The 11,008-nt window shown below is 50.2% G+C and overlaps 1 protein-coding gene across 4 annotated transcripts; it reads right to left on the bottom strand.

Annotated features, from left to right (window-relative positions):
• Positions 1–1,756: 1,756 nt before the first annotated feature.
• LOC106741592 (MAGUK p55 subfamily member 7) lies at positions 1,757–10,304 on the bottom strand. Of its 4 annotated transcripts, none has more exons than XM_014613729.1 (11): positions 9,576–10,304; positions 8,381–8,667; positions 7,996–8,127; positions 7,429–7,455; positions 6,014–6,181; positions 5,652–5,723; positions 5,222–5,346; positions 5,013–5,137; positions 4,080–4,382; positions 3,324–3,667; positions 1,757–3,186 (listed from the first exon to the last, which is right to left on the bottom strand). In XM_014613729.1, exons 1-11 carry the CDS (start codon positions 9,616–9,618, stop codon positions 3,010–3,012), a joined length of 1,803 nt encoding a protein of 600 aa, XP_014469215.1. In that variant the 5' UTR covers positions 9,619–10,304; the 3' UTR covers positions 1,757–3,009. The 4 variants fall into 4 exon arrangements, with proteins under 4 accessions (XP_014469215.1, XP_014469217.1, XP_014469216.1 ...); XM_014613731.1 differs by having other exon boundaries at positions 4,080–4,256; positions 9,576–10,301; XM_014613730.1 differs by lacking the exon at positions 7,429–7,455 and having other exon boundaries at positions 9,576–10,303.
• Positions 10,305–11,008: the final 704 nt, after the last annotated feature.

The following is an 11,008-nucleotide window of genomic DNA, read 5'->3' as shown; positions in this document are numbered from 1 at the left end:
ATCCGCAAAGTGTCCCGTTCGCGAGTCGCGACTGTTCGCACTCCGTGCCGCGAATCTCGCCGTTCCGGCGCGCGGGGATTTCAATTTCGCCCGGCCGACCCGGTCGAGTGGACGCGCGTCGTCATCGTCGTGACCCTGATAATAGACGAGGATCATTTTATGCCTCGCCTCGAGATAATGGTAAATGTCAGGATGCTTTCAACCGACGACGGCTCGTGAGCGTCCTAAATAAGAGTTTCTTCCGCTGTTCTCGTGAAAAAAACATTTTTTTCATCTTCACTCGAAGATCACTCCGAACTTCAGCCGTATCATATTAATACGTTAAATAAATGTAGCGGCCAATGGAAAGCTCAGGAAACGAATCGAAGGATACACGCCTCGAGTCGTATTTATTTATCGTATATCTAGTGTGTACTAAATTATAATGATATAATTAAATCATCCGAGTTGCGCGCTCGTGCAATCAACGGAAATCAACGCGAGAAATTCGAGCGTTATCGCGCGAGATACATTAATTGTGACGAAATTCGAAGTGGATTTATATCAATTCTACGTAATATCGGCGTACCGTAACGGATTCCGTGTGTTCGATCATGCGGACACGTGAAACGAGCGGCATGAGACGAGGTGATAGACAACGATAACGAAATGCATGCGCGCACGTAAATTGCATTACACGTGAAATAACGCGGGGCGAGTCCGTGCATGCGGGAAAAGTTGGCCGGGAATTCGGAAATCTCAGGCCGAGCGGATACGAGCGCGAACTCTCCCTCTCGCGCGTGCACGCTCGCGTACGGGAATCAATATTTGCTGGCACTTCCAATGAAGGAGCCGTAATTTCGAGAGGAAGTCGTTGGCGCGAAGAGCGAAGTGGTTTCCGTGCCTGCTCGTGACGGGCTATTAAGCCCCGCCGAAGAATCCGCCAGAGTCGAGTGCAAGTCGCAGTTTAGACACGGACAGGATGCTCGTCACGCTCCTCGACATCGGCGATTCTTCACGAACGTGAGGATGGTGCATTAATTGCCGGAGGAAAGAGTCCTTAACCGGCGACGGAGACGTCCGACGTTTCTTCCTCCCGTCGTTAAACGCGCTCGCATGTTGCCAAGTAGAGATTTACACGAAATGGATAGGATTCGGAAAAAAGATCGAGCAGTGGAGAATGATTGATTCGGCGGCTTTCGTCGATTTATGCGTTGAGCGAAGCGAGAAGCGCGGAAAAAAGCGCGCTCTCTTCGGGTCGCGTCGCGTCGGGAGTTTCGAAAGTTCGCGATGCCAACTGTGCCTAGGCCACTTATTTTTACGTAAAGCTTCTCTCGCGTCGTTCGATCCGTTTGCGGTCTCTCTCTGTTTTTTTTTTTTCACGGATCGTCGAGCGGATTGACCCATCGCTCGCTTGACACTGACCTTGGAAATAATGAACGCGGAGAGAAACCGGCGCTCGAAATGAAGGCATGTGAAAGACGTCAAGTACCCGTCACTGGACTCTCACGAAGGTCTCGTCTATTTTACATCTACTACAGTTTCTCGGAAGACGCGTTCCAAGGAATAATATTTTAGTCCTCTTCCTCTCGCTTCTTCTCTCTCTCTCTCTCTCTTTCGGTTTGCTCAAGCGACCAGCTGCTTTTGAAACGAGTTGTACCCGCGCACATAGGAACGGTTGCGACAATATTGACCGGCGTTAATTATAGTTAATTGAATTCCTCGTCTACTATCGCGATTGGGGACACGGGTAGAAAGAGGGGCGATCGTACACGCGTTGAAAGTTTAATGCTTATATTTCGATAACATACAGAGTTTACATCAAGGATGAATTATGCAACGTCGACTCGATAGTGCGAACAGCTTCTTCTTCTTCTCCTCCACGCGTTTTCGCACGTTGGCATTCCTTCCCTCCTCGTGGAAAAAGGAAGATAGCAACGTCTCGGTATCTGTGTGTGTGTGTGTGTGTGTGTGTATGTGGGATGTACGTCGCTGTGGAAAATACGGTAAGTTTTTGTGTATATGTGTGTCTCTGACGTATGTGTGAAGCGACTGTCCGGGTGTCGTGTTCTATAAGGTACGATACTTGATTTGGCAACAATTAACAACAATCGAGATCAAAGATCGTCCGCGTAAGCGACTCTTTCTCTCTCAGCTCTCCGGCGAAGCTCCCGAGGTGAAACTCGACGCGAGTCTGCCGTTTCGCGAGCGTTGAACCCGAGTCGCGCGAGATTTCCGCGGGCCTCGAGAGTGGAATTTCACGGCTGAGTCCGCGTCGCGACGCAACCGAGGAGCTTTTCGTATTCGCCGCTCGGTTGCGCGCACACGACGACGACGCGAGATCTCCCGCCGTTGGGCGAAGCTTTTCTTGGCAGTAAAGGTGCTAACGATTGCGCGCAGCGTCGCTAAGACGTCCGACGGTCACAAGGGAAACGAGGACTTTGGGACGTGGACGACTTTGAACCGCTTCGAGCTTGTCCTCGAGATTACTCCGACTTTCGCGCTCGACTAATTAACTATGACGACGACGTCGTCGAGGAGACACGCGTCGCGTTCGCTCCGCTCGCGATCGACGCACCGTCGCGAACGAACGACCAAACCAACAACGAACGACGCGGTATTCGGTAATAAAAAAAGACTTCACTTTCGTCTACGATTCGTTTCGCGGCCGAGACGAAGCGAAGAATCGGGATTCACGGGCGCTCGAGGTATGAAATGTCTACGGGTTTGAAGGCGCAATTTACTCTCCCCCCCCTCTCTCTCTCTCTCTCCTCTTTCCTTCTCTGTCTAAGGTGGTAAACTGCGGTTCGAAATGCGGAGGGGGGTGGACGAGGAGGTGTATCTCGGGATAACCGGAAGTGCAGGAGATGCAGTAGCGTCGTCGAGCGTCGCGAGAAACGCTCGATCGATTCGGCGGAGCCGCTACGAACGATCGCGCGTCTCCCGCAACGAAACGATCCCTCGTTTTCGGTTCCTCCGTTCCTCCACAACGCTTTGTCTCTTCGATTTCGGAAACGAAGGGCACCGGTCTTATTGAACCCACGAGGCCGGCACCCAGAGCGGTTCGGACTCCACTCGGTGAATCGCGTTGACCAACTGCTCGAACGACATCGAGAGATCGGCGTTTACTATCACCTCGTCAAACAGGTGGGAGTAGAGGAACTCTATCTTCTCCGCGCTGTGCAGGATCTCGTTGAACTCTTCGTCCTGCAATCACCGATAAAGCGAAACGTTTAACGCCGGTCGTGTCGACCGACGCGTGTCTCTCCAATATCTCGCATCGAGTAAACGTGAATTTCCTAAGCGAGACGGTTATTTTGGCAAGTAAGATCCGCAATTTTTACCGTGAAACCTCGAGAGTTGTTCTCGTCGAAGGTCGACCTGGCTCTAGCCTCGTTCCTGGTCTCCTTCAGCACCTCGAACCGCGGCGGTTTCACGTATATCACGTACGGCCTCAATTGCGGCGTCCTCAGCATCTTGAGAGCCTGATAGTGAGGATTCAGGAGGCACACGTAGCCGGCGTTCACGAGCGAGCTCACGCTCTCCGAACTGGTGCCGTACAGATTCCCCTTGTACTCGCCGTACTCGATGAACTTGCCAGCTTCGACGTCCTCCTCCATCTTCTCCCGGGTTACGAAATGATACTCCTTGCCGTTTACCTCGCCCGGTCGCGGTGGCCTAGATGTATCTGAGAAAAGATCCGTTCAGAAGCTTAGTTTCGGTGAATTGCCGTATCATAATGTTTTTTTCCGTTTACAATCATCATAATTCTTTCAATTATTCTCTTTTTTATTAGCTTCCATTCAGTTGTTATTCATCGAATCGTGTTTGACTCGGCTGTCAATCTTATGTTGACTGCGCACGATCATTTGTTGATTGATTGATTAATTTATATACGAGAAATATCCTTTCTCGGTACGATAAGTTCAGCAAATAAAATAATACGGAGGAAAGAGAGAAATAACGAAATAATAAGAGGAAAAGTAAGGCATTACCTGAAAGAAACGAAATAAAATATATTAGTCTTAGCTCGATATTATGAATTCGATTGACTGTTCTGTTAACGAATCGAGCGCGTTCTCGCCGGCAGTGAAACTTACAGGGCACGGGAGTCTTGTACTTTTCGGCGTCTGTCGCCATGAGCCGCCTCTTGAGCTCGTTCCTACCGACCCCCGGTGGCCCGATGAGAACCACCGGCCGGTACAGGCCCGGCCTGGGGTAGAGTTTCGCGACCTCTTCGTAGGTCGGTACCTCTTCCCGGTCGAAGTCGTCGTTCTCTGCAGCGTCATACATGATTTTTTTAGTTTTAATTCCCTGCAAGTTGCACTTTGTGGGCGAGGCGTGCAAAGAGGTACTGGGACGGGGGCACAATGCGGGCAAAGGCACTGGAACAGAACACAAGCCTAACCGACGGTTAGGTCGTCAGGCCATCATCCGTTAAGAAAGCGCAGCCGAGATCAGCTTACCGAATTAACGGGTAACCACCTCGGGCTCTGCCGCGCGCACACACGATCGAGCATTGACGCGTCCTAAGGTACACTTGAGGTGGTTACTAACGAACAATTAATTCATTATGCTACATCGCTACCTCCCACTCGTCGTGTTAGTGTCAAGCTCTTGTTAACAACAATGCCAATCTCGAGAACAGAGTTTTCCTCTCGGAGCACGTTGACCTCTTCGCATACGCCGATGGAGAGTTCTCGAATTGTATTTCTTATTTTAGATTTTCTCGTGAACAACCGTACTCGAAACAAACGCCTCGAGAAAACGAGATAGAATTCAGTTTGACGCATACGAAGTTCCTCGTCAAAAGTGTTCCGAGTATCTACTCTACTTTGGTAAATTCGATAACTTGCGAGACATCGTGCAACATCGATCGATAACTGCCGCTAACAGTATGAACAGAATTGTGCGCATGATAGAGACGATGATGATGTTACGTGATTCGATGAATGATGAACGATTGCAACGACTGCAAACTGAGACCAGGACAAGCGAGTTACGCCGCGCGAACACAAACCCATCTGACATACTTATATTATCTTCGTCTGGCTTCTCTTTCTGCTGCCTCTCGAGGAGGATCCTACGTTCTTGAAGAGCCCTGCTAGGGATCAAGCCGGCTCTCATGTTTCGGTCGCCCTCCCGTCTAGCTTGCCACCTGCGTTCAACATAACGTCGTGACAATAACGATTCCTGCGAACGCGATCGAATAGTCTGTCTCACACGCAACAAATCGTCTCACCAGTAGGCGTCGTCTTGACTGACGATGTGCAGGACATCACCCTTGACGAAGTCCAAGCCGGCTTCCTTGCAAGGGATGTAGGGATCCTCGGACGCTACATACGAAAAGTGCGCCCTCACGCGAACCTGAAGAGTAGTTTTGTTCTTTTAGTGCGGTTTCGTTTTGCAAATCTACTGAGGGTTGCAAAAATTCGTAGGATTTTTCGTCAAATTTCTGCTGCACTTCATAGTAACCGTCAATCCTCTGCCATCGTTACCCGCCACTTATTCAATCATTTTTCTGTTACTGTTCAGGCAACTATCTGGCTTCATGTAAGTAGAGTCACTCACTTTCGGGGCCAATGAGATCATCGACTATCTGACGAACTTTTGCAAGCCCCTAGTATTATAAAAGTGCCTCTAATATTATACAAGACTATCACAGATCTCACCTTGCTTTCCCTGACCCCGCTCTTGCTATCCGCCGGCACTATTTTAAACGTGATCGTCCCCTCCGAGTTTTGCTGAAAAAGATCGAATTTACACCGGGCTCTTTAATAGCATCGATCTGTTTATCCGGTAATCCGAGACGGTATTTGAGTCATGCATTGTATTAAATATTGCGTCACGTTAAGAGTGGAATATTTATTCCTTAGATTAGACCAGGTTTTCAGGCTTATCAGAAATGATCCTGCTTCGAATTCGAGCGTCCATTAATTCGAATTAATTATCTCCCGACGATATCAATTTCAAACGAGAATTTGAGGTAACTCGACACTCGTTTGCAGCGGGTTGGAAAGATTTGTTGTCCTACCAAAATGTGCAGGACGAAGCTGGGCGTCCTCCCCTCGACGCTGATACCGTTGACTTCGCAGACCTCGTCGCCAACGTGGATGAGACCGGATCTGTCGGCCGCGCCGCCGTGCATTATTCGCGCGATCACGATCTTGCCGGTGACCTCGCAGGTTTTTATGGTCGCCCCCTAATGTCAAGGTGTAAACTAGTATTTTCATAGCGTTGCATCTCGCGCGCGAACGCGTACTCTCTAGGAAACGCCTTCTCTTTAGCTCTTTCTCTTTTCTTAAAAAAAGAAATAAAAAAAAATAAAGACGAGTTTACGGGAAGGCGCGTCGCGATCGGCGCGGGTTCGTCTCGTTTCCTGTTGCTCTCGATTGATTTCACCGGGTATCATCGAGATCGCGAAAACTCGGACGAGCATTCGCGCCGATACAATTGTTCCAAACAACACGATCGTCCGAAAGGTATGTTTCCGCCGTAAACGTACTCGAGAGAGATCCGATAGCTCTCCCTTTCTCTCGGACATCCCATTGAACGCGTCTCTCGTCCGGTCTCTTCCGGAGTCTCGTGTCGTGCGTTTCCTTATCGGTCTCTACGTTTCTCGAGATCAACAGAAAGAGGCATTCCAAACTCCGCTCGCGAACGAAATCGTGCCGAAGGTGTCGAATCGCATCTCGAGAAATACCACCGCAAAGTGCGCGACGTCACCCCTCGATATCGTGGCCTTATTTTACACGACGATCGCTCGAAGAGAAAAATATTCGATTCCAATATACGCGAAATACTTCATACGTAGGTGTTTCGGTCCGTAATGCAGAACATCTACTTTTCAAATAGCGATATCTCGAGCAAGCTCGGCGGGAGGGGCAAGTTTTGCACTTCACGGTATTTAAAGTACGGTCATGCGGGACAATAACAACAGATACAGGGATTACAGTGTAACAACAGATTTTATTTACAAGCCAAACCATAAGAAAACAATTCAACGAAACATATATGCGGACGCAACAGAGGCAAACCAGCGTGATTAACAAGTCCGTGCGAGAAGGGAAAGGATGAACAGACAGCGCTTCGTATGTACAGCGTGATCCGTGTCCTGTGATCGCAACGAACGATTTCGAGATCGAAGGTGGCTAGAGGTCTATGCTGAAGCGGTGAGTGAAACCGGTTGAATTCCCGCGATTATGAAATTCTCACGATTCGCAGATTTCGTCCGCATTTCCCACGTGGTTTGCGACAACGGGAGGAGTGTGAGTCGACTCGAATTCCACCGGTTTCGCTCGCGGGTGACGCGAAGGTGAGGCGAAATGAAAGGAAACAAAATGAAAAGTAGCTAGCGAACCAGGGTGTGGTGTACTAGGCGGTTTGTCGTACGACGTAAGGTGTTATCACAGGTTCAACATGTTGTCTACGGGCATTCAGGCGACTTACCACGATCGGTTCAACGCCGGCGTCGCCCTTCGAAGCAAGTTTGACGATGAAAGAAACACGTGATTACTTGAGACAGTGTTTTTTCGTTCCTTCTTTTTTTTTTCTCTTTCGTTCGTACTCTTTTGTTTTCGCACGTACTCTCGTGTGAGGCTAATCTACTTTCGATTGGCAAAAGATCGGAAACTACGCATGTAGTAGTAGTAGTACGTGGCTCGCCTGTCTACGCCGATACTGGGGAGCAGTTCCTCGCGTCTCATGCAAGGCGACGCGTCAAATACGGAAAAGTGTGCGGGCGGAGGAACGAAATCGTTTTTTTTTCTCCCCTTCTGGCGGCATTTCCCTTCTGTCTTTCGACTTTTCCCGCGCCTTCTTCGTGACGCAGAATTACACACGCGTACACGCGCTCTCGATTAATTTACTACTCAACCATCGAAGGTTATGTAAGCTCTTTTTCTCTCCCTCGCACCCTCGCTCTCGCTCGCTCTCACTTTCGGGTTAATCGAGTGAAAGACGTTCAAAGAAAAACACCGTTACTCAAATGCCGACTCTACGATCGATCTGACGTACCAGGGGCTCGTTCGACTTCACCAGCTGCACGATCTTCACCGTTTCCTCGTCTTCGTCCACCTCCAACGGGATGTCCGGTAGCCTCGGGTAGTAGTCTTTCTGAGCCACCGCGTCGTGCGCGCATAGGAGACCCTTTGACGATAACGAGTCAGTCGGATTATGATATTTTTCGGGAGTGTCGGTTGCTCGAGGGACAATTTTCTCAAATCGCGAACCGAAATGGAAAGGTCGGTAATTTTTTATTCGACATATTAATAGCGAATCGAGATGCGACATTGTCGGAGAACGCCGTGAATGTTTCATAATTCATCTTATACGTCACGAAAGATAAGAAAAGGGTAGAAAGAGTATTTTATTCAGTTGCTCCTTGAGCCGCCTTTAATACCTGGATATGCGGTTTCTGCAGCAAGTGAAAGAGTTCCTTGCACTCGGCGGATACGTGCGTCTTGGTCGAGAGCAGATCGAGAACATCGACGTCGATATCCATCGAGTTGGACAGCACGGGAAAGAACTTGTCATCCTTGACATTGTTCAGGATCTTGTTGTGAACGTTCACCAGGGCGTTCAGCTCCTTCGATTGCAGCAGCTCGCTCAGAAAGCCGAATTCCTCCTCGGTGCAGCTGGGTATCTCCGACTTGCTCTCTTGCAGCGAGTTCAGCAGCTTGGACAATGCTGAAACAGATGAAAGCGAGATTCAGCAACTGACAACGATCATTCGAATTACAGAATCAGAATTCGGCTTGTATACAACCATTTCATCAGTTATGCCAATTAAAACGGACTTTTCACTGAAACATTAGTCAAAATTTGTGTTTCAGTCGCGTCCCGATTGCCCGCGTTAGTTTTACGAGGTCGCTAATTACCGCCGTAGCCAAATTTCACCGGTAGCTGCGTAAACGCAAGCGTGACACCGGATCACCAGGATTCGGTTCTAAAATTGGACTAATTAACCCTCGCGTTTCTACCGCAATTATTCCCAACCTAAAAGCGACGGCTGTTCCCAGGTCACCTTTACGGTGCCGATCGATAAATTAATTTCTGAGCACAAAGTACTCTCTCTGGTGCGAGGCCTCCTTTCCTTTCGGCGAACTGGAGCACGCGGAAATGTACGACGAACAATCGCTCTCTTCCTCCGGCGTTCCCTCAGGCCGCGATTTTATCGTGGAGATCCCGTTGTGTTACTCGCGTTTATTTACTCCGGCTCGTGCGCTCTATATTTACAACGCACAATGCCCTGCGCGCGGTTTTATTAATACGCAAGACTCCAAGGACTGTCCAGTCCNCCCCCCCCCCCCCGAAATACTCTCTTCTCGTCTTTCGCAAAGCGGAAGAATCGTCGTCGTCATCTTTAACGTCGTTGCCGCCACGACATCGCGATATTTGAGTTAATCGGAATGAAAACTTCGCTCTTCGAGCACCACTGCCACCACCACCACCACCGGCACTACCACCACCACCACCACCACCCTCGATTTCGATGCGCCAGCGAGAACACGTGAAGACTCCCGACGCCGCTCTCTTTTGAACCTCGCGAATCGGGTTCTCTTTCCCCTTTGCTCGCGGGTTCCGCTCGCACTTACCAGGGTCCCAATTAACGTTTTCCATGACGATCGCCGCTGTCATAATTCGCAGTCACACATAGACACTTCCGCGTACAGCCCCAGGTCTCCCGGCGACGCGGCGGACGCGCGAGGTGGGCGTCGCGACGCTCTCTCGGTATCAGAGGCGGCGATAGCGGGATCCGGGTCGGCCGCGGTGTATTTTTGTCGGGGTCGCGCGCTGCGCCGCCGCGACGGCTCTCCCGGCGACGATGACGATCCGCTGCTTCCTCTCGTGTCGCCTTCGCGCCTGGAGTGTCGTTATCATAGCGAGAATAATCCGTTACGTAAGCAGCCTGTCACTCGACATGGGGTAGGATGACCGCCACCGGATTGGCCTGCTCTCCCTGCCCCGTGTGACTCCGCGACATGGCTCCGTTTCTCTTTCCACTCGCTCTCTTTCTCCCTCTCCTCCCCTCTCTCTCTCTTTTCCGACGCGACTCTCCTTCTCGATGAGTCCGACACGCTCACCCAAGACTCTCCTCGAGCACTTGAAGCACCCGGATGAGGCTCCCGCAAGGTTGATCCGTCTAGCAACACCGATGCACCCCCGATACACTATCGGCTCTCATTGTTCGCGTACTCGAGCGCGACCCGGCGCGTCCGCCGCCAGTGCCATGTTGGAAGGCATCGACGCTCCGCGCACCCTTCCTCGGCCTCTGCTCCGTGCCGACTCACCCAGGCTCGTTTCTCTCTCCTTGTCTGGCACGCATGGGCCACGAAGAGAAACGAACGACCCGTCGAAACCCGACCCTACTTCGGTGCCCATACAGGGACGGCGTTGGCTTGCCACGGCGCGTCTCTTCGGGGCGCCGGGTTTATTATCGCCACGTCCGGTGCGCGTACGTGAAATACGACATTTTCTCATGATTCTTCCACTCAATTTCAGACTAAAATTCTCCCAAGAATATTATATTTTCGCTTATATACGAGAATATGCCTGTTGTTGATTTAAGACTATATTTTTCCTGTACAGAGATCCTTGAAGGCAGAGCGTGGGTAAACGAAAAAATGTGAGATGTATCTCGAATAATACTTGATTTATCGATTCGCACACACGCTCTCTGAAATTCAACCGGACACCGTAGTTCCCGCCGCGACCCGAATCACCGGTTCGAACGACATAGCTTTGAAAAGTCGCACGGAGAAGCACTCCCACGAAACGGCTTACAGTGACATCTGTTACGAGCTCGCGACATCAAAGGCGACAGGTAGAATAACGCTTACCGGTAATAGACCGCGATTGATCAAACCCCGTCGTCTAACCATCAATTCTATCGCGCGAAGGAAACCAGACCAACGGTGCAATTCCGCACTCGTTGCACCTTTCGCCGTGTGCGGCGATCACGAGGTAGATCTAACATTTCTTTTTCGATTCATGAATGAAAACGTCCACATGATTCACGTTGTCACCC

The sequence above is a fragment of the Dinoponera quadriceps genome, unplaced genomic scaffold, assembly GCF_001313825.1.
Source record: "Dinoponera quadriceps isolate SergipeBrazil2010 unplaced genomic scaffold, ASM131382v1 scaffold586, whole genome shotgun sequence".
Classification (NCBI taxonomy): Eukaryota; Metazoa; Arthropoda; class Insecta; order Hymenoptera; family Formicidae; genus Dinoponera; species Dinoponera quadriceps.
Note: the sequence above shows the minus strand (reverse complement) of the source record. Positions and strands in the feature narration are given on the sequence as shown.

Excerpts from the sequence above, each read along its gene's own strand:
- LOC106741592 (XM_014613729.1), bottom strand. The coding sequence starts at position 9,618 with ATGACAGCGGCGATCGTCATGGAAAACGTTAATTGGGACCCTG. Across the intron at positions 7,456-7,995 it reads TGAAGTCGAACGAGCCCCTG|GGCGACGCCGGCGTTGAACC; the intron begins GTACGTCAGATC and ends CTTGCTTCGAAG. Across the intron at positions 3,668-4,079 it reads GTACAAGACTCCCGTGCCCT|ATACATCTAGGCCACCGCGA; the intron begins GTAAGTTTCACT and ends ATCTTTTCTCAG.